Source organism: Gallinula chloropus (genome assembly GCF_964237585.1).
Source record: "Gallinula chloropus genome assembly, chromosome: 8".
Classification (NCBI taxonomy): domain Eukaryota; kingdom Metazoa; phylum Chordata; class Aves; order Gruiformes; family Rallidae; genus Gallinula; species Gallinula chloropus.
Window position 1 is genome coordinate 18,635,580 of NC_140093.1, and position 23,980 is coordinate 18,659,559.

General features: G+C 40.5%; 1 protein-coding gene across 1 annotated transcript; it reads right to left on the reverse strand.

The window, feature by feature from the left end:
* Positions 1 to 3,405: 3,405 nt before the first annotated feature.
* SAMD7 (sterile alpha motif domain containing 7) lies at positions 3,406 to 12,271 on the reverse strand (the record flags this gene model as incomplete). The annotated part of the gene is made up of 8 exons (XM_084267294.1): positions 3,406 to 3,678; positions 4,164 to 4,274; positions 5,606 to 5,727; positions 6,456 to 7,135; positions 9,769 to 9,847; positions 11,055 to 11,191; positions 11,334 to 11,460; positions 12,169 to 12,271. 8 exons carry the CDS (start codon positions 12,269 to 12,271, stop codon positions 3,406 to 3,408), a joined length of 1,632 nt encoding a protein of 543 aa, XP_084123420.1.
* Between the last annotated feature and the right edge of the window lie 11,709 nt (positions 12,272 to 23,980).

Sequence of the window (23,980 nt, forward strand, 5' to 3'; positions counted from 1 at the left end):
TATTAGCATATTTGGAAAGACTAAAATGTGAGAAGTTTCTAATTAGAAATAAACATAGAGGTGTTTTTTAAAACTGGAGGTGATTTTTTTTCTGTTTCACCCTCAAAGGATAAATTACATTATGAAAACTGTTTTGTGAAGAATTGACAGTTCTAAGTTTTATAAAGTGGCTAGTGGGGTGGCTAGAAGCTGCCTGACTTAGACCAGGTGGGAATTCTGTCTAAGTGTTGTATATTCATAGCATTCTTTTAGAGATTTTTCACCTAGGAAATCAAACAGAGAATACTCTGTTTAGGTCTGTGTGAATACATATTCCACATAACCATCATATGCATTTTCTATACCTTTTTACTTAGCTTGTCTTTAGCCTTGGCCCTTAAAATAAAGAGACACAGAAGTTCCTGTCCCTAGGAACTTACCCATTCAGTGCAGATAGAGACACAATCAAATACTTCTTCAACATCTCATAAAAAACAGTCTCTTCTTCATTACCTATTACAGAAATAGATGTGAAGTGAAACATTTCTAGTGCTGCCACACCTATTAAAAGACATCACCTGCATCCCATTGGGATTTTAGTGCCATAGCAAAAAAAAAAAAAAAGAGTGCAGTGGTGGCTTAGGTACCAGAAAATTACTCACTAGCACAAGTCTGCCAGCTTTCACATGTGCTTGGTAGCTACACCCCTGTGCAGCTGGTGTAAGCATTAGAAGTCGAAAAAGAATATGTAGCTGCTGAGAATCAGTAAGGCTTCAATGTTTACTTATAACTCCTGAAAACACAGCAAAGTCTGAAAAAATGGGTCTGACCACTGATTCTATGTAATTTTTTTTACATTTTTACCGTTTTGTGTTTGTTTTTTTTTCTTTTCATTCCCTCTGAAGTGTTTGTATGAGAGGAAACATTCATTACCAGTGGCATTTCCTTCATCTGAAACAGAATTGCTGATGGGTGTTTAGGTAAATCCCTTTCCTTCCTATTTCACTCTCTGGCTGTAAGCAGCCCAGGCCTTACTGCACCTTGGCTGCTTTGGCACATCTTCCCCCAGTACAGGAAGCTGTGAAGTCACTCTTTCTGTCTTTCTGGGAAGAAGAAGAGCCCAGTATGTGTGAAGGAGCACACAAGTAGTACCAGACAGCAAAGTCTGCATCCCAGCCTTCTCTGCTTTTGGCATTGCCTGTGCCTGAGCCGTTTGCAAAACCAGTCACCCTCAGAACCAGACTTCCGCCTTCCCTAGCAGATGGGATTTCAGTTCTGCTGCTACCTTAGGAAAACCAAGTTCCGTTTCTTCATATCCTTGCTCTTAACAGGCCACCTGTATTTCAAGGGTGCCGCATTTCACTTTTAGAGGTGGTAGGTAACGTCTCGTAGCTTTGCAGCGACATCTCGTGGCCTCTCTGACCTGGAAACATGTCAGGGATTCCTCTTCCAGAGCGAGAAGGTCTCCTGTGGACTGAGTCAAATATTTCATACAGGATGCCGTATGAAAACCAATTCATTAACTCTCTTTATTTAGATAAGTGACATTGTCAACATGGTCGTCAATTGTACAAAAACCCCCAAAGTTAGAACTTGTTTCAGATGCTAAGCAGAATTGGTGTCCCTGATAGGGTTTTTTTATTATTTTAACTAACACTTTTTCTATATAAAAATATATTCTTTTTCCCTCAATGTATTTGAACAGTCTACATTTAAAAAAAAAATCACAATAATGAAATCTACTGTAAAAGTAAAACATTTTTCTGGTGTAACTACTCCAAGATGTTACTTGTTAAAATAACAGGTCAAAGCTTTTCAAAGAGAGTAGTAATTTTACCTAGAAAATTGTGTTTCGAACAAAATCTGAAAAAGTAAAAACATTTACATTACCAAATTTATCATAAAACTCTTCAAGCCATGAAAAAAATGTAGAAAAGTTCATGAAGAGAACAGAGGTTAATTAACACTTTTTGAAATTATGACTAAGTGAACATCAAAATCGCCAGACCAAGATTACTATTGATGCTGTGCAGCTTTTAAACACTTTCATGGAATTATATTTAAACTTTCCACCTTCAGGTTATAATTTTGTCCTTTTTTAAACACTACTGAGTATTCAGTAAGTAGTTCCCTTGTGAAAAATACCCATGGATGACACATAAGACATTATCCAAACTCTTTGAGAAAGACTCCCCTTATTTCACCAGATCACAGACATAAAGGTCAGCACTTCAGGTAGGTGGGGATTACTTCAGGGTCTGTCCCCACCTTTGGAGTATTTGCTGTGTAGCATACCACGTTTTTGCATCAGGCCTCACAGGATTTTATTGATTAACCCTAAATTCCTGTATTCCAGTTACAGTATTGGGAGATACACACACAGAGCCCTGAACTCCCGTAACTGGTGTCAGGGGCAGTTTGTAGTGAGAGCAGAAATCAGGCTCTATTCCTTTTACAGGAAGACTTTGCTGGTTCAGAAAAAGAATACCATAGATATTTGCCCTTCTTCTCAAGGCTGCAAAGCTTGGACTGTATAGTAAGATGAACATCTTAAGTTGCTGTTGCAAACATCTAAGCACATATGATCTAGTTCACAAATATACCAAAGATATAAAATAGTTTATGTCAGGCTGAAGTAAAAGAACAGGTGCCCACAGTGTAGAATACAAGAATACCCCCTGTTCTCATGTGTTTACACACTCACCCTCTAAACAGCAGCGTGTCTCTTGGTTTTTAAGTACCTGAAGCCATGCAGACTAAACTAAGGGGAGAGAATCTAAAGTAGCAGTAAACAGCAGTAAACCTTCAATTTACAGAACTTAATTTAATCAAAAATATTTGTCTGTATTTTGGAGTAGTGTTTTTACAAAGAGGAGAGTGGAAGTATACTGACTTCCAAAGCCTCAGTGGAAGACTAGTGTATGACCAAACCCCTAAAGAAGGAACAAAGATAATCTGCACAGGAATCACAATAAAATGCTGGGGATTTATCCCTAGCTAAAACCTCTCTTTTGTGGTTCTTGTTTGCTGTGAGGTAATGAATCACCAGTAGCAGAAGTGAGAGGGAAACATATTTTTACAGAGAAAAGGGAGCTTTCATACTAAAATGACTGCTGTAAAACAGACAGCACACTCTGAGTCTCTGACAGATTTCAGTGATGACACTGGAATTTAATGAAAAATTAAATTTACCTGTTAACTGTACTGGTGTTCTTCTCAATGAATTGCACTTGGAAGTAATTGCACTAACATGTAGCTGCATTTTTTTTAATGCCTTAACAGATACCAGACTTCCTCATGCTGCATTTGCAGCCTATTTCCTTCGGTCCCAATCACACAGAGGTTTCAGGCTGTAGCTGTCTTGTCAAACCCTTTGTAACCAGAGGTTCCTGTGTTATTAAAAACATGTGATGGCCTGGGCTTAGCTCAGCTCTTCTGGAAGGTGATCATCTGGAAGTCAGCTTGGGATCCAGCTGTGTCACATGGATTCTCTCTGCTTTCTGAAACGATCTGTTCCGCTGCTTTTGAAGTTTCAGGGTCCTGGGAGCAGGGACTATCCAGCGTGTCGCCACTGCTGTTGCAGTGCAGAGGGGAGGCCATGTCCGAGGGCTGGTCGGAGGGTTTGCCTGGGGCAGGTGGCAGGGGCACAGACAGGGGAAGGTTCATCATGTAGAACACGTTCCCCAGGCGCCGGGACACCTTTAAAGACAAGAACATAATTGCTGCAATTGCTTCTTTAGAGAGCATTGAGCTCATTAAACACCAAGGCTGAGTGTTGTGTAGCAATGCTAGGGACAGCCAGGAGACCCCAACCACCTCAAAGCATTATCAGTGGGTAGCAACAGCAAAAAAAAAAAAAAAACTCTTCCAAAAAAATCTCTTCACAAACTTGTCTTTTCCATTTCAAACCTGAGTGTAGTCCCCAGTGTTGTTGATCTTCACTGTAAGTGTCTCTCATGCTGTCAGTCCTAACCTCCCTTTGCTGTCATCTTGCATGCTGTTGTAACATGCAGGGAAGCAAAAGCAAACTATGCTGGAATAGTTTCCTTTCCCCCAGTATTATGGAAGTTACCTCATCAGTGAGAAAAAAATGTATTTTAGTTTGGAAACAACTCATCCTGTTAGCTTCTGACTCTCTCATATCTCTGCAACTTGCCATTTTGGCATAAATGTAATGAACATACCTGAGAGCGGATTTTTAATGCTGGTCCAAGTTTTAATCCCATTGTATCCAGGAGGTGTTCCTCTGTTAGCAGTGGGAGGGTTTCTCCATCAATAGCGTGGTCTTTAAATGTCTTATGAAACAATGAAACACATCATGCTGTGCTAAAACAGACTTCACTGATTATTTTTTATGCTTATTCCTGACTATTTTGTGCAATAAAAGGAAGAAACAATAATTTTAGTGTATTATCTCCATGTCTATATCTCAACTGCAGTGTGAGGTCTCTTCTTTAGGTGTATGGCTAGCTGCATGTAGTGTATCTACTTGCTCTGGGCAAGTGGGAATTTTGTGATGTTTCAGTGTTACTTAGTTCTTGTGGGGTTTTTTAGGAGGTGAGCAGCCTGCTATCAATGAAAGAACAGTGTTCATTTTAGTAAGGCTTTACCAGGAATATACAGAATTTCAATCTCTTTGCATTTCTGATGATATTGGATATTAGGAAACATTTAATCTGGGCTTGTTCATCCTGGAGAAGAGAAGGCTGTGGGGGACCTCATTGCAGCCTTCCACTACCTGAAGGGAGCAGAGAAACAGGAGGAAAATCAGCTTTTTAAAAAGGTAGATAATGGCAGAACAAGGGGGAATGGATTGAAGCGGAAGGAGGGAAGGTTTAGATTAGATATTAGGGGGAAGATTTTTACAGAGAGAGTGGTGAGGGGCTGGAACAGGCTGCCCAGAGAAGTGGTGGGTGCTCCATCCCTGGGGGTGTTCAAGGCCAGGTTGGCTGGGGCCCTGGGCAGCCTTGTGTAGATCCAGTCCTGGAGGTTGGTGTCCCTGCCTGTGGCAGGGGGGTTGGAACTCTGTGATCCTTGGGGTCCCTTCCAACCCAGACCAGTCTATGATTCTATGAAAAGGGTTGTCAAGCATTGGAAAAGGCTGCCCAGGGAAGTGGTTGAGTTACTGCCCCTAGAGGTATTTAAAAGATGTGCAGATGTGGTGCTTTGGGATGTGGTTTAGTGGTGGACTTGGTAGTGTTGGATTTACAGTTGGACTCAGTGATCTTAAAGGTCTTTTCCAACCTAAGTGGTTCTGTGATTCTATATTTCATTTTTTAAATGGAATGATGCTTGTAAGAGCTCAGATGTACATGGGTTATACCAATATTCACGAATGCAAAATGGATTTAACCTGCATAAAAGTGTCCAGGACATGTGGAGTGAAAAAACTAGGATACTTTACTTATACTTTTGTTTTAAAGCTGCTGTTGATAGGTGTCATGACCAGTGACTCCAGACTGCATAAGTGCATGTAACCTCACAGAGCATGAGACTTGTGTTGAAGCACAATGAAAACTGCTGTTACATTTGTAACCAGTCAACAGCTAACATTTACATTGGTTTGATGACCTTTAAATCTAGATGGTCCTAAAGACCCGAAAATGTGATGAATCTTTATAATCACCTGGGCATAATCTGAACAGCCTGGGAGGCTAATGATGAAGTTGTATACATCATCAACAGTCCATTTGCGAATGTCTTCAATGGAGGAAATGTCTTCTCCATTCAGGATCAGGCCATGTGCTCCTTTGAGGAGGAAACACAGATGTTATTTGTGTAGAACTTCATTGGCAAGTCAATAGGAATGGATTATTAACATGAGAATTTTTCCACCTCCAGCCAGGGTTAAACCACCACAGTCTTCTTACGCTCTGTTCTTGGAGAGGTCAAGTCTCAGGGATAAGTTTGTTCCTAAATGAGAGCAGTCTCTCAGGGGATTCCTTTTTGACACACACAGGTATTAGATCAGCATGTTGTGTGCAGCTACATTTCCCCCCAACCACCAGAAGGAGAGGACAGAATGTAACAAATTAAACAGAATTGTTTCATTAAACTTCAAAGTGCTGCTAACTAAGCGGTTTAGGGGTGATAAATGTGTTGTCCCCAGGGACTAATATAAACAAGGGATGCCACTCTGCAGTGGTGTAGGGTATGGCACAGAGCAGTTAGGAGGCTGTTTTGGGACTTTTTGCTGTGCAATTGCATTGTCCTGCAAAATAAAGCACTGCTGCCTAAGATGCTGAAACCTCCCTTATACCAGCAAGCAGCACAGTTTGCAGGTAGAGAAATCACATTTTACCTCTGCTGACTTATTTACCAGGTTATTACTGTTTGCAACATATGAATTCTATGGTTTGTTGCCATGACTATCATACCAAAAATTTGCTTAAAACAGAGGGAGAAGTAAGAAAACAAATGAATAAGAATAAATATTATCGACATGCTACTCTAACTGATCTGGAGACTTGTCAAACCTGAGGGTAGCAGTGGGTTGCTGGGTACTGGAAATCCATATGGTAACGCTGAGAATGGGATTGCAGAAGGGTACATGTACTTGTCCTCAAAGGCAGCACAGGAGCTGTTAGATTCCTTCTCATTTGTGTTGCTGCAGCTGTTGGCCTCAGTAGACATTTCATGAGTAGTAGAGTTTTTTCTCAAGCCTTGTTCAAACTCTTTACAGCTTTTAGCAACTGCAGATGGCTCAGTCTGGTTTTTGCTTTGTTCATGCTTGTTGGGTGTCTCCAGCTCTGCTTCTTTCTTGTCTTCTTTCTCATCATCCCCTGCAGCTGAGGCAGGGTCAGTAGTTTTGTCATCAGCCTGGTTCTTTGTGCCATTGGCACTACAGTCTGGAGCTTTGTGGTTCCCAGCTCTTCTCCCTGGTCGACGCCCCCTCTCCCTTTGCAGAGTGCTGACTGGAGGGTATGGGCTGGTTGCCATGAGCACAGTGTTGCCATGAATTTCATCGAGCGTGGTACGGTGAACGTATAAGTCGCTGGGAAGGTGGCCTTCTGGTAGCCTGTGCCTGCCACGGAAAGCAATGGGACTAGCTGGCATCCCATGGTAAAGGAGAGGTGGTTCCAGGCCCAGTAGTCCTTTCCGATGAGCTTTCTCCATTTCTTTTTGCTGAAAAATAGCACTCATCTCCATTTCCATTCTAAAAGACACACAGAGCACAAGCAGTTAGGACAGCTCAATTCCTTCATCACCTTTTTTTTTTTTTCAGTGGCAGATTAAAACTTGTTTGAAGAGGTACAAGTACTGCTTTCCTTCTCTCTTGCCTATACTGCTGTGTGTGAGAGGTCACAAGCTGCAGGTGGAATGGCAAACCTGGCTCTATATATAATGTGCTGTCAGATACATATCATAGAATCATAGAATCATAAGGGTTGGAAGGGACCTTGAGAGATCATCAGCCAAAGCAGCTCCCCAGCTCATATTGCACAGGTCAGCGTCCAGACAGGTCTCAAATAGCTCCAGAGAAGGAGACTCCACCAGCTCCCTGAGCAGCCTGTCCCAGGGCTCCCTCACCCTCACTGGGTAAAAGTTCTTCCCCATGTTGGTGTGGAACTTCCTATGCTCAAACTTGCAGCCATTGCCCCTTTTCCTGTCTCCACAGACCACTGGAAAGGGGCTGGCCATTTCCCCCTGCATCCCATACTTAAGATATTTATAAACATTAATAAGGTCCCCCCTTAGTCTTCTCCAGGCTGAACAGTCCCAGCTCACTCAGCCTTTCCTCATAGGGGAGATGCTCCAGGCCCTTAATCATCTTCGTAGCCCTATGGTAAACTAAAAGGAAGACAACATGTATCTGCCATGTGATGTCTCTGGATAATATTTCAGACAAAAAGTGTTATTTGTGTATTGGCAATCCAGGCACAGTGACTGTGCTTGCTTGGGATTTGGAAAATTGTCTCCAGGGTCATAAGACTCAAAGTCTAAAGAAAAGAACTGGTTTACATTACAGATCTGAAAATGATACTGGAAACTGGAAAATGACAGTGATACTGTAAGTTATAAAGAACTGGAATTATATTGTCTGTGGGACCTGTGTATACATTCAGAGTAAGCAGAAAGCTACAGCTCCCAGAGCTCCACTGCTTCAGCTGGAGCAGAGAGGTGGGAGAAATGAGTCAATCTAGCAGACAGAAACCAGAAATGGTTCAGCCTGCCTTCTTTGCTTTGAGGAGCTTTCAGTGGGACGTCCACATTCTTTATGAAAAGGGCTTGTGAGGGAAGCCAAGTCTTTAATGAGCACTTTCCTAACACTGCAATGAAGGTACCAGGTCAGTAAGAGTCTTCTAGGAGACTTCTCAATAATGTAAAATTATCAGGGGAACAGTCTGGGCAAAATGTATCTATTCAGATGGTTGCTGTGAGGAGGAATTAGTTGGTCACTCCAAAACATTCAGGACTTTTTATCTGCCTCCTTTCCATCTCAGCAACAACCTCCAGTTTCTTGATTTTCTACTTTCAGAGGTCCAATGGAAGTGTTTTGTCTGCATACCATGTCTTTGTACATCTTGCCCAATTGTCACAGTTCTTGAGGTGGAGATAAACAGCAAAGAGAGTTACATTCCTGACTACTCCTCCAGATAAGATAGTTTGTTCCTCCATGGACCAGAAGCCAGGGAATCACTGAGCTTTGGTGTGAAGCACAGTCCCCTGCAGAACAAGGATTTGGGCCTGTGTGCTCAGCAGCACAGTTGCAGCGAGTGCAAGAAATTATTTGCCAGCACCTGATTTCTATGAAGGGTGAAGAGAGTGGCTGTGAGGGTGATGAGTGCTGTAGAGAGTGGTGTGAGATTGTGGAAATGGCTGGGATTGCAAGAGACTGAGGTAAAAAGTTATTTCATGGATTTAGGCTGAGTTCTTTTGGTTTGGGGTTTTCCTGAGTTTGATGGGCTGAGAGAAGAGCTTGAGCAGGCAGGACCAGCTCTGGTGTGGCTGAGGGATATGTGCTGGCCCTGCTTGCTGATAGTTTTTACTTGTCTTCCTCAGGGGTTCTGCCATGTGGCAGAAGCTGTATGAAATGCATTGCTTGTGTATGTCTTGTGCTAGGAGTTCAGTAATCAGGCTTTGCTGGCTGAAGAGCTCTGAACACTTCTATTATGGTTCTCTTGAGATGCCTACTCAGAATTTACCTGTTCTTTGCTCTTACTCTTACTGTGTGAAGAGTGCTGCCACGCAGCACTGTGCCAAGGCTCAGTATGGGGGTGGTTGAGGTTAGAGTTCCTCTATGGGAATAGCATGGCTGTGAGGGAAGGCACTGTGATTACTTAACCAACTGCTAATTACATCTGAAACTGCTACAAATAACTGGACTCTGTAGAGACATTCAGATTGGTTAAACTGGAAAGCTGTCCATCCTGGTAGAGAGGTAGCTCATCATATCAAATGTCCAGCTGTAGAGACTTAAAATGTTGTGTGGGATAGCATGCAGCCACCCAAGTTTGAATTTCTTTATGACTTTTTGTAACTTCAGGGTGTTTGGATACAGAGTTCAAAGGCTGAGGCTGAAGTTTGTTTCTTTAACCAAGGTGAGGGATTTTTTTCTTTTTCCTATATCATTTTAAGGCTAAAAGAAGATTGGGGCAAGAGGAAGATTCAGTAGCTTCAGATCTTAAGGGATAATTTGAGACCCCTCTGCTGCTGTGGGTGGCTAGACAGAGTATTTCAACCACTGCAAGTAAAAACCCACAAAAAGTTTGTGATTTAATAATTTACAGCTGCTTTTGCTGCCCTAATCCTGGTGTGCACCTCAGGGCAAAGCTTACTATTGATTACCTGGCAATGTTTTGCTTTTGAACCAATTCCTGTCTTCTGGCCACAGCTTCCATGGATTCTGGTTGCAGAAAGCTGTATCCTTAAAGGGAGGGAGGAAAAAAAAATATCTTCACAATTCAGTTGTTTCCTCAAGCAAATGCAGAAAGCCCAAAGCAATGCAGAGACACTTTAAAAAGTTTTGTAAGACTTGAAATGTGTGCTTCACCAGGAAGCTGATATGGCTCATAGCTAAATCCAGTTTGTGTTCATTGTTTTGGTGGGAGTATGTAGTAGGAACACGAAGTCCTGCAGGTGTTTGCAGGATCAGGTCTATAGTTAGGTGTACTTGCCATTGCCCACGAAGTACAGAGAAAAAATACTTTCTCTCCTGGTGTTTTTGTTTGGGGGTGGGTTTTTGTGTGGTTTTTTGTTGTATTTGTTTGGGTTGAGTTTTTTTCTAATTTGGACTTGGCAGTGTTAGGTAAAATGTTGAACTTGAGCTTAAATTTCTTTTCTAACCTAAATAATTCTGTGATGATAACCAACAGTTAAGCAAAGCAAACACACTCCTTTAAGACTATTTTCAGCCTAGATGCCATGTAATTTTAACTTACATTTCCTCTTAAGGGAATCTGATTTGAGATGCACGTTAGGAGGGGGGGAAAATCTAAAGCCAGAAATTCCTGTTTATAAATCTTTGTGGCATCAAGAATTTATTCACCCTTTTAAAAGAAGGAACCTTCAGATGTGACTTCTTTATATAAAATGATGTGTAAATTTATGTGCAGCATAGCGTGTGTCACAGTTGTGTTGCCATCCTGTGACATCCAGCCTTGCCTTTAGAGAGGTGCCTTGTCAGGTTGGGCATTTGCTAGAACTCCTATTTGCCCTACATGAGTGAAATGGCATCTGATATTAAGATTAAAGAATATAAACACTAAACTATTCCTCTAAAAGAGATGATGCTCATACATAGGCAAGAGTTGAAGCTATCAGAAACTGTTGTTGCTTTCACTCCTTTGTTTAGCTACAGCCTTCTGTTTAGGTGTGAAAATGCTTGGAAAACACAAAAGGAAACGAACACAAACATGATTTTGAAAACAGTGTGTTTAGCAAAAGCTAAATTGGATGTGTTTAGGCTTAAACTGGCAGAGTTTAGAATCTCCAGTAGGCAGACTGCCTCCCCTTAGTGAGACTGGTTTCCAAAGAGAATCAACAGTTACTGATGTGACTGATAAACCCATGAAAATCTAGCGAGTAGGTGCAGTTTGCTTTCACTTTTCAGGGTGCAGAGAATGCCTCCTTACCTGGGCCTGGGTAAACACGGTTGGACAATATGTTTGGCATGTTTGCATGTGGTGGGACTGTGGGCCCAAGGTGGGAGGCTATGTGGATTTGTCTTGGGTCAGCTGATGCCATCATCTCAGTCGAAGGTAACAGATCTCTGCAAGGACAAAAGAAGGCATTCAGATGTGCAAAGGGCATTGTTTACTGAGAGCAATCTAAGATCTTTATATACTCAGGTAAAGCACAGGCACAGTTAAAGAGTAACTGCAGTATTATCATAGAGAAATGGGGCAAAATACCTGTCTACCAGGCGAGGCTCGAACTGGGAGGGGATGGCTTGCACTCTCTGCTGGCCAGCGCCCATTAGCTGAGGGTTTACTGCCATCAGCTGATTCCTCATCAGCATCTCCTGCCGCTGCCGCAGTTCTGCCACAGAGCATAGACAGTAAGTTAGGAAGTGGTTCTGTCTGCACTCTGGAGTTACCAGAAAACAGCATTTTTTTTCTTAAATGGCAGCATTTTAGTATGAGTTAGCAAATCACACTTTTTTTTTTTTTTAATAGCAGCAACTAAAAAGGAAGATGCTTCTGCTGCCACCTTAAGCATTTTGTTTAAATAATGCAGATTTATACAATCAGGCTGCAGTAGAATTAAACAGGATGTGCACAGTCAAGTGTGCAAAAGGACAATTTACAATTCCAATATTCCTGTATCGCTATGAAACAGAAGAGAATAGCTGTGAATGTTAAGTTCCCTGCTTGAGAGAGTTTTCATTTCTAATACAGGTTTATTTTTAGAAAAATCTTATTAGCTGGAACCTGCCTGGTCGTGAGACAGCAGCTCTTGAAAGAAGAGCCTGCAGTGGTGAGCCAGAACCTCATGATGCCCAGCTATGGCTTTTTTTGCTGAGTTCCTGTGTGATCTTGACTCCTCTTCCAGATGCTTGGCATCTCTCAAATTCAGAATGCTAAGACTCCCCCATGTTAACTTTTAATTATCCTAAGACAAGTGCTTCTCCTGTTGCTCCTAAGACAAATTTGAGACATTAAACCTGTTGCTGGCTGTTTCTTTTAAGTTGTACACTTATTAGCAGTCCTATAAACAAAATGAGCAGTTAGGTTTCGTCCTGCTTACCTCCTGCTGCCATGCCACTTGCTAAGCGGTATAAGTGCTTTTCTTCTAGTGCTCCTTGTTCCCCCAGAATAGACATTTTTCTCATGTGATCTCGTGGAGTCATGCTGTAAGGAGACAGCAGCAACTTCTCTGTTGTAAAAAACTGAATCAGCAAGCCCAAAGAAAATAATTAGGTGTTCAACGATGGAAGAAACAGAGCAGGTAATACAAGTTATTTCTCTGATAAGCAGGAACTTCTGCCAGTTCAGTGCTGGTGGATTGTATTTGGCACCATACAGAAACTTTAAGTTTTCAGGACAATGCAAACTTTGCCCTTGTTTGTACTGAGTTGTTCAGTGTCCTTGGGCCTTACTGTGCAAGGAAAGTCAGGATGTTAGGAAAGATCAGCTTCTCATTAAGCCAAAGTCATTTGCCTGCAGCCCCTGGTGTATCACAGCAGCATGCTCAGGAAGGCAGGTATCTTTGGCTTAATTTGGGAATTGTAATAGTTTGGAGCCCTGTCTACTGTGAAACTAGTGAAATGAATGGAAAGAAATGGTTGCAATAAGCTGTTTCAAATTTTGTCAGCATCTTAAGACTGCCAAATGAAGTAAAAAACATGCTTTGTAGTGATGAAAACAGTGATAGAGAAGTGAGGCTTAGGTTGTTTACCTGTACATACATTCATAATTAAAGCAAAATGAGGAGCAGAAAACTGGGCTAAAACCTAATACACTACAAGTGCATAGCTGATTATCTCCACTGTCACTGAGGTGGATTGCATGAGCATCACCTGGATGTTAAAAAGCTACGGTGTGTGGCATGCTTTGAGGAGTTAGTAGAGGGAGCAACCTAGTTCTAAAGGCAGCAGAGGCATCTGTACATTCATTTCAAACTAGATTTGCACAGAAAATCTTTTTTTTTTTTTAAGTAAATTGAAGGAGCTGAATTTCCATCCCTATTATTTCTGATTAATCACATTATTTTTCTTTTCTAAAAGATGGAAAATGCTTGTGCACTCATCCTGGAGACAGAGTTACAGTTCCATGGGTTCAAGCAGCATTTGGCATAGATAGCAGTGAGGAACACCTTAGAAAAGCAGAGAGAGAAGCACAGAATCTACAAAAGCTAATGGGAGCTGAAGTGAATCAATGCCTCACTGAACCTTTCCATGAAAACTGGCAAACAGGAACCACTGAGAAACAAGATCTAAGAAACAGAGGACTCACTGTACCACAAAGGCAGTGGAGTCCTCTCCTCTAGGTCTAGTCTGGGATGTGAGTGCTATGCCAGGGAAGCCATCACTGACAAATTCCCTGACAGCAGCTATCTTCCTGTTCAGCTGAGTCCTGACAGCTGCCAAGTTTGTATTAATAATCACTCCACAAAGATGTGATCTCTGAAGCAAAAATGGCCAAAACCACCCAAAGGCTGACATGGTCTGACTTTTTATGGCTTACTTGCCAATTTGTCTTTAGCATGTCATGGTGATGCTATTACATTAAAATGCCAGCCATCTCTGGGAAGTCCTAATTATTTTTACTTGGGCCTTTCTCATGTGTTTTCACATTTATGCCAAACTTGTTTGCTTTCCAGGACAAAACATTTTCAATTTTATACTATGTTGCCCCTGCTTCCAGCCTTACAAAGTTAATGCCTGTGATTCCCATGATAAAATCCAACTGTGGAACCAAGTGTGTATATATGACTGCTGCCAAGGTGGTGGTGGTGTATGGAGATCAGTGGGATTGACCACAGATTGAGATGTCAGCATTGCCATGAGTACAAGACAGATGCCATTGCCAAGTGGATTGTTTGTCTTTAAACCAGCTAACTAGGATATAGAATTCCTTAGAAATAGTAAGCAGGGACAGCCAAAATTCCCTTTTTCACATCCAGTCCTTCTACAAAACAGAACCAAACTCTAAAAACTGGTCATTATCCAAAATCTGCTGGAAGCTAAATCCTTTATTTTGTTACCCAAACCATTTAGAAATTAAATGAATCATTTATAGCTCCTCTTGTTACCTTTGACCTATTGGTCAATTGCAAAAAAAATAAATAAGGAAAAGCAATCAATCCAATTCTCATGCTTCAGGAATTTGCCATTTCCTTGGTATGGTGAAGATGGTCTCAGCATCAAAATGAGCTTTCCAAAACGTAGATCAGTTGGTAATCTCAGCCATTCAGACTGAGAGTGGAGCCTACACTTGGCCCACACTACTGGTACCCCTCAGAATAAAAAGTTCTTCCCATTTGTAAATGTTGTAAAGTGGTAGATTCTGTGTTGGCCAAGACTCAGGTCTTTTCTAGAAGCAGCCAGTCATGTCAAATCCCAGAATGGCACTGTCCCCTTTGTTCTTGAGAGAGGGATCTGAACATGTGCTGCTGGACATGTTTCCATTTGCCTTCTTTTTTTTAAGGATACTTTAGACTTAAAGCGGTTTAGGATGCTGGGTGCTTCATGAAGAGCATTTGAGCTGCCAAAGTGCTTCTGAGCTGCTAAAGCATTTTAAAGCTCAGTACTAAAGCGATTTAGTGCTGAACTAAACTTTACAGCAGCTCAAAAAATAGATGGTAACTGGGATGATGGTGTTTGCCATACCATATTGGTGCAGGGAGATGTTTAGATAGTTTACTTTCATAGATGAGTAACCATGTACTGAATACTCTGGAAAACAAAGCTGCAGTTTTAAACTTCATGCTAACCTCCTTGCATCTTGGCCTTTGGCTTTTGCCTGGTGCACTTCACTGGAGAATATGAAGGTACAAAGCAACCAGCAGATGTTCAGACACACATAATGGGAAAAAAAGATATTTTAACCTTTTTATTTGAGTAAATCATGGAAATAATAATGAAAACCTGGTATGGGCAATACCAACATTTGGAAAAAAGTGGGAAAAGACTTTTCTATAGAATTCTGACCCAAATGTGCCACCTCCACATGGGAACCCATATACCCTGCATGTTGTGACAAATATTTAGCAACAACCAAGTGGCAATAACTGTGGTTAGAAACCAGTGTCCCCAATATCCCTGTGATGTCCTTTGTGGGTAGTTTGCAAAATGTGTCTAGATTTTGGATTGGATTTGAACTGAGTTATACTGTCTGTTGACAGGCAGTCTCTCAGAACTGAGACAGAAGCTATTTAAGACCCTTCTTAAAATTTTTATGTTTAAAAGTGAGGTTTTATTTTAATGCTAGCATTTTCACTGAATGTGGGGAGCCATATACAGCAGCATCCACAGTGGAGAAGATCTGTATTTATTGATAGATTGTCATCTAATGGATAACAAAGATTGACAGAGCATCACTTCAGGCAACACTCATCAATTCACATAAAACACATCTCATAAGCACCTTATCCTTACAAAGGCAGACTAGGTGGTCTCTTCATTTGATGTGGAAAAAACACAGTATGGAAAAAAAAGTCATGGGATAATATGACTTGAAAGTTCATTGGTATCTTCTTCCACTACAGCTGTAGCTTACCCCTTCCACTGACCCAGTTTTTGAATCACCATGAGCCAGAAGGAGGGTTTGATTCCTTAATGAGGTTTTCACTGGGGTTACTCCATGAAGTCATACTGGGTTTTTTTCATTGGTGTGCCAGTCAATCCTAGCTAATTTATCTTGGATTTATTTTCAGATATATAGAAATAACTCTGGCATTTGTGGTTAAATTATTTGGAAGTCATTTCCACTAAAATTCTAATCTGTTTCCCCTAGCTGAATGGTAGAATATCAGTGTGGTGGTTAGAGTATCAATCTTGTTTAAAAGACACGTTTTGTATGTATATGTTACTGGCATTAAATTACTTATTTCCCTGAATTTCAGGCTCAGGGAGGTACTGAATTGATCAGGTCAGATACATAGTTAGCTTAATAACCTAATATAAAGATTTGTATGTAACCCTGTGTCAGGAGGAGACACTGAATTAGATAATCTATGTTATTCCACTTGGAAAAACACCTTTTTTGGTTAGCTGGGGTTCTGACTTGCAGGTCAAATTTAGGGTAATTAAGGTTTATGCTATTTTCATAAGAAGTAGCATATTAGAAACCAACATCAGAAGCAAAAAAGATCTCAGAGGGAACAGGGAAAGTATACTTCTGATACGTATCTTAGCTGGGATTTGAGAGTAACTCAAAAATCTTACATCAGGGTTCATATAAATTCATACACACCAGCTGTCCACTGTTACATTCATATATGGCTCTTCTCTGATCCTATTGCACAAATCCTGGCTGTACAGCACATTACAGGGATGAAGACAAGTTAATCTCCACCTTTAGAGTCTTACCCTTAGCAAACCCTTCTTGGCAGCAGGCAGAACCACTCACCCAGTACTAATTCTGTCTCAATTTATTAGATGAGAAATGGCAAGACATGAACTTCATGAAACAGAAGCATTTGCAAATCTAATCATGCTATATGGAGTTTCAAAATCTCTGTAGCAGTCTATGTATCTACATTATATAGCATTTTGCCAATGCAATTAATAATGTTATGTATAACATAGACCTGTTGGAAGTTTTTTAATCTCTATTTTAGCAAATGCATTCAGGTTACATTAACTAATTTATATCTGCTTTTATGTACATCAAACACATGGAATTAGCATTTTCTAATAGCAACGTTCAATATACCTTTGCAGTGGATCCACAGAGTGGAAGAATCTGAGTATGATTTAAAATGCTCAGGCACATCTGTGTCAGAGAAATCAGTTAAACATATACTAGATGTGTTTGAGGGAAATACATGACAAATATCATGCACAGTCTCATTTTCATTCCCATTGGCTCCCTTTTTAGAACACACTGTCCTGATTATTTGAGAAATCAGATGGTGTTTAAAAAGTGGAGCAATTTTATTATTATTATTGATACTTTATTATTAACTGTAGTGTCAAGAGTTCTTGCCCTACACCTGTTAAGAGTCATAAAGCCAGAGATTGTGCCTATTCAGAAACCCACAGTTAGCAAAATATATGCTATGTGGGAAGCAAGGAAGCAATTATACCAACATTATGTCATACAGGAGCATGAAATATGTCATCTTAATTGGGGTAAAGTACCATTGGAGAGGCTGCAGGGCTGAATTCTAATCCTAGATACGTGGGCGCAGACTGCTCAGAGACTGAGATTAGAGGGTAATCCTAAAACTGGATTGAGAACGATACATTCCCTAAAGAAAGGAAAATAACTATATTTATACAGTGGGTGTCAGCCAGTAGAGTTTGTGTTGCCTTTACCCTGAAATGAAGACACAGATGTTTCACCATCTTTGAGGCAGCTAATTGGTAAGAGTGCAAGCAGCAGGTCATTCCTTTTATTTTTTTAAAACACACTGGTCTCAGGAAAGGAATCAAGACTGAGTCTTGGCAAGCTCAGTCCTGCAGGAACTAAGTTAGGTTCATAATGGAAGTTCACCTTGTTGCCCCTGGAATGGCTGGGAGCAAGGGGAAACTTACTCCAGTGTGCTGCTCAGGCAGCCGTCAGCTTAATGCTAAAACCAAAGGTGAAGGAAGATCCCATTGTGCTGAGCACAGACCCACAGCAAGAGCCCTCAAAGCCTGTGAGGTGAGACAGATGGTGGAGGGCAGAGAAGCAGCCCTGCTGTGTGATATGGTGTTGGAGGGATATAGGTACAGGACAGTAAGCAGCTGAGGTGGGAATTTTGTTTAGCACTTCTCTCATTCATCTCAGTGCTGTGACCACAGGCCAGGTTTCTGCAGAACCATCATGCTACTATTATTCATTTGTATTTGTGGCAGCACCCAAAGGCTTCAACTGGGATCACACTGAGTGCTCTAACTATGCCTTTGAGTAAATTCAGCAAAATAACAAAGCAAGAGCTAAGGAGAATAGTGGCTATAGCAGTGCAAGTGTGTGAATGCACACGTGTGTGTAAGGTTGTACACAGACCCTGTGTATCCTGACAAACTGGTACATAGAGAAGCTGTTTACAAGGGATGAGTCTCTCTATTACGTTGGTTATATACACAGAGATAAAAGCATGATGTAATTTGTTTTCCTTGTGGATTTATTTCATAATTAGGGATGACATTTGAAACATTATCCTCTTGTCTCTGATTCGCCTAGAAGCCTAATGATTGCAAAATGTGGCCTGAGTGAGATCAGTTAAAAGGAAACCAGACTCTGTATTTTTTTTACTTTTTAATAATTTTTACTTTTAAAGCATAGAAAAGAAGTTTTTTTCATTTGTTATTTTTAAGTACAGGAAATGGAAGTCTTGGGATGGAAAGCTTTCTGGTGACTGGAGAGCAAGGCTGGTAATGCAGTTGAATTTTACTGGGATTTGTGTTTTGCTTTAGCATGGAATAGTAGTGCACTCCCTGTGTCAAATGAAACCAGGCAGTGGAAAGAGGAACAGGTTTTAGGAAGGCTATTTAAAGCTATTTTTATTTAACAATTCATTAACTTCACTGCCTAAATAAGGGTTTGAATCTAGAAAACCTGTACTGAATCCTCAGTACCTTCCCTTTTCAGTTAGCTTGTTAAATATTGCAGCAGTATCCCTTGGACTTCCCCAAATCCTCTGATAAAACAGCAAACTGCATTTGATGTGTCTTATACCACCAAGGCAGAACAAGGTGGTGTGAATTTTTATCATTAATTGTTTCAGGTTACCTTTATTTATTACAAAGCAAAAGACAGCACAGGCTTGTCTTGCATATATTTTAACATACCTTCAAATATTTTTTAATTCACAGATACCAGATACTAAAACTACTATTGTTTTTCCAAACTCACACATGAAGTCACAAGTTTGTATTGAAACTTTTTCCTTTTGTGAGATTAATACCTGAGATTGCCTTCCTGACTCTGTAAACAGACTCAAAAATAAATCAGCATTTTCAACAGACTGAATATTTTGAGCTCTAGTCTGCAGGATCAGCACATGATAAAATTCCTGGAGTCAGGATTGCCTCTCTCCCTCTTCCTGTATCCCTGGGACACCAGGGAGATATGGAAATTCATATATTCTGTAACTTAGGAACTTGTCCTTTCAGCTCCAAACACAATACAGCAGTGCCCAAGCCTTTCTCAGGCTACGGTTCATTCTGCCCACATATTCAGATAATATGTAAGGAACTCCCCTCACACTATGATATGAGTTCTACAAACTATGTCACCCTGCATATATTGGTGTTCCACAAAGCTGCTGGCACTGGGGTTGGTTACACTGGCACACAAGCAAAATTAGGAAAATCTGATGGTGTAGGTAGAGCAGACTAAACCAGCCAAATAGATCTGTGTGATTAATTCTCACTGCTCACTGATTGAGAAAATTCAGCGCTTCAGGAAGCATCTGTACTTTAAAAAGATGGAGTAGCACAAAGATTAAGCTGTATGTATTAGCAACCAGTTAGCCTTTAGGAGTATTTTGTTACAGCTAGACAAGAGCCACTCAATCTGAAAAAATACCCACTATGCAATGACAAGCTTTCCCACAGTAAAATCCTCCCTCTGTGAAACAAATCTTTATGTGCTTCTAAATGATCAAGTTTATGTCATGGCATATACAGCATTTCCACCTGGATATGCAGGATTATTTATCCAAAAGAATACATATAGCAGATTGCTGAGAAATCAGAACATGGTTAATCACAGTACTTTTCCTGTATCATCCCTGTCTATTCCTAACTTTACTCTGCAGTCCAGTGTTGCTCTTAAAGAAAAACACCATGATGAAGTCATAGAATCATAGAATACCCTGAGCTGGAAGGGACCCGTAAGGATCATCAAGTCCAACTCCTTCCTATCATAAGTCTTTCCTGTCACCATCTGAAAGGTCATTACCCCTCTTGGTATTGTTCAGCAGTTTTTGCATCACCATTTACATTCAAATCTGGTACTTTTTATGTCATGTGTACTTACGTCTATGGCGAAGACCTTAGTTTTGGGTAAAATGAAGACACCATGAGCATCCAAGAGTGTGTGCCTCCACTATAAGTCTTCCTTTCAAGCTGCCTCAGTAATGTGATTGGCAGCTTTTAAAACACATCAAGATTAATGTGTCAAGAACTGCCTTAACTAACGCTGACTTTACCTTAAATACAAATTGAATTTATCTTGATTAGCCCTCATCCCTGCTTCTAAGCCCTACCCACTCTGACATCACAAGCCCTTCTCCAATACCATCCCCTATCCAGGCTGTAAAAACATAATTACAAGAAGAGCACTACACTGATCTGATAAACCTATTTCACATTTAACCTGCTAAGCTGTTGTTAGCTTTTAAGATGCTTGATGCATTCACTTAATCTTCCTGTTCCAACAAGAAAAATGAGAGAAGGTTAACGATTGCCTACCTCTCACATACTGTGTTGCCTGTTTATTCTGATTTTTAGAGAGGGCATTCTTCTGGCCTTTGGCAAGCAGTTCTTCCAGAACTGTGTTATCCCAGAACTGTGTATCCAATTGGATTGGGGGGAACTAGAAGATGGCAATCCTGTTAAGCATATTGTGAGGCTAACACAGGGATCAGATGGTTATACTGCTCAAGCCGGCAATTTACTCTTTAATTCTCACTGTGGGTGAGTTAACTCTCAGAATGGATGCCTGGTAACTGGCAGATTTTAAAATATCAGGGACCAGTGAGTTTCTTCTGATACCTGTATCAGCTGATGAGTTGTCAGGGTTGATTTTTGTTAACCTTTCTATTTGTTCATCAAGTGCTCGCTGCAACAACAAGAAGTTGCCCCTCCTCTCACATGCTGCATTGCCTAAACCTGGAGAAAATGGACTCATGCCTATTGAAAGTCACAGTCAAGGAAGTGTTAACACTGGCAAAGGGATGTAATTCTGCTTTAGTTCAGCATGTTCTTGCAGAAAACAAACCATTTTTTATAACACAAAATGCATGTATAACATCTAATGTGGGGTTATTTTTAAATATGGTTTTTTAGAATTGACTGTGACTCTTGAAATATTTTTGTTGTAAATGCTGTCATGGCTGTTTTGTTGTTGTCTGGACATTCTTTAGAAGAAGAAAATCACACCCAGAATAATTGGGGTTTTTTTAGAAAAATCTAATACTAATTACAAAAAATAATTTTAGGGCTTCCTTTGGCAAAAAGAGAGACCAGCTGAAATAACCTGAGAATAATTTTGATGTGGTTGTCCAAATCTTTGCATGTGCAGTCAGGCAAGGAATTGAAGGATCATTCCAAGCTTAAAGATAATTTCCAGCTTGTATTCAGTCTGCTTGGTCTGTAAGTGCCTACAGAAGCCTGTGACTTGTAATATACTTACTAGATACAGTTGAAAACAGTTCCTGTGCTGGGATTTTTCCAGATTATCTGGGTGAGGCTGAAGCAAATGCCTTGTACAATACTGGGTTGCCCACACAAATTAAAAGCAAAGTCTTGCATCAGCATCAATTTTTCATCAGATGTTTTAGCCCACGTGAGTAACATTTCAGGAAAACCACAAAATGTTTAATACCAGGAAAAATTATTTTCTGAGGTAGAAATAAAGCCAGCAATAAAATAAAGGTAATATATATTTATTTTTTCCCTGTTTTACCTAATGAGGGAAGTTTGGAGGCAGAGCTCACTACAAGCCCCCTGGCATCTAGCCTCTGGTTTCTAGCACAGAAGAAGAATTGCTGTGCACTGTAGCAAAGTGTGACAACCACAGCTCATAAAAATGCTTTAGTGGTCCCTCTCCAGAGAAGATATAGTTGTTCTTGACTGGATTTCAGGCATATCAGGCAGGGGTGTACTTCTGACTCATGTCTCTCAGCAGTCCTGTTTCTGCCAGTTGCCTTCACCAGTAGGAAAAATGGCAAAGGAGCAAAGGAAGGATGGAGATGGATATAGGAGATAAGTTATGAATAGAACAAAGTAACATAGAGTATATCAAAGTGATCTGGGCCTTGGCCTGTCAGTATTGATGTTAGCTAAGATGATTTAGGACAGTACAGCCTCATGTTACCACCTTTGCACAGAGGCATTTGAGAGCAGGGAAACACCAACACTCAGATTTCTCCATGCAGAGGGGATAACTGTAGCCTGAGATCTCCCATCCCATATCTGCTGTTTCTTGCCTGAGCAACTCCAACCAAACACACACTGATGCAACAGATGGAGCTGGAGTCACACCTCCTTTTGTGCCCTCTTACCCAGACTGACTGCCTGGGTTTACCTCTGTGGCAAGCAGTGCAGAAATCTCAACACTTCACTTGACCCAACCAGTACAGGATGCCCCAAGAGAGCATCGCTTCATCGGAGACTGCAAGGAGCTAAAAGAATGCTACCAAAAACCCAACAGGTTTTGGCAGTTTATGTACTATTCTGAAGCTGAATTGAAGACAAGGAGGCTCTCTTTCTCAATTAATTTCAAAAGAAATGGAGACTACTCTTATCTTTCACAATTCCTGAAGTGTCAGAATGGTTTAACAGCATGGAATCAGCTCTGTGCACAAAGGTAGAACTAGCCTTACCATGTCAGAGATTTCAGTCAGAACTTCTTGTTCCCTTTTGATAAAGTCAAGGGCAGACATGGCTCAGCTGATGGCATTTCTGGCCTTCAGAAATGAAAGGCAAAAGAAATTATATTAGACCATTTTGTTACAGTTCAAAAATTATGCTGTTTACTAAACTGCAATGCTGGAGTGGATTTGTGTAAGCAAAGAACCTGTTAAACAAGAGTCTAAGCAGGTTTTAATCCACTGTTTCTAAACACTGTCATAGGTGAGGACTCTGAAAGAGTGATAATCCTTATTTCTTCTCCTTATGAAGTTCACTGAAGCAAGATATGCTTCAGTGGAGGCTTCTGTGTGGGGAACTGAGCTGGACTAATACAGAAATTGGCAAATGGCTTTTTTGTCACAGACCACCCTGACGTCTTCCAAAAATGAAATCTGTTTTCAGACATGTCAAATTCTTTAGCTAAACATCACTTCCTTCCATGTTTCCCCCAAAATATTTAAAGTAGAGGAGTAGTGTCCCTAAATCAAATTGTTTGGAAAGATCTGGATTTAAAACAATACATGTTGGATTTTCAATGACCTGTTTTTAATATAGTGTTTTTGGCTGCCAGGACTGAAATAATTTGCTCAAAATATTCTAACTGGTCACATGCTGAAACAGCAAATAGGTTGGTAAAATTATATTATCATATTCACACATGCACACCAGAGGTAATGGAAGCTGCACTCTGTGTGTGTCATGTATGGAATTTCACTCTGGACATGCCTTTTTTACATTGGAATATTAAGTAACAAAGCAAATGACAATACATACACTTATCTTTATAAAGCTATACCATAAAATGGTTTTATTATTTGCTTGTTTGGGGATCCTTTTCATTAGCTTGTGTATGGATTTAGAGTGGTTTTGGACGTGGAAAGACAAATTGTGACTGCAGTGGTGTCACATTCAAAAAGAAAACTGTGGAGTAAATACTCTCTTTTGGCTTTTTTGGATTATTTCAATTAACTTTTGAAATAACAGATACAAGTACAGGGACTCAGGTGCTTTACAACCAGCTCATATACCATATAAACTTGTGCTCTCTGGCAACACCTATTCAGTTCCACAGAATGTGATGGGGAGCCTTGCTGAACTATCCAGACCCATTGTACCAGATGGTACCGTATGGAAGTAACACTGATCCTTTGACTCTGTTGATATCTAATTAGGTTCCTAGTAATTAATATAGTTTGCAGGCCTTGCATGAACTCTGCAGATTACCCATTCATGTAAATGATTAACTGAAAGGGGATTAATCCTGGCATAAATTCAACCAAAAAGAATTTTCCAGCCTGAAAATCTTCTCTGTCAGACTAGTATATTGTA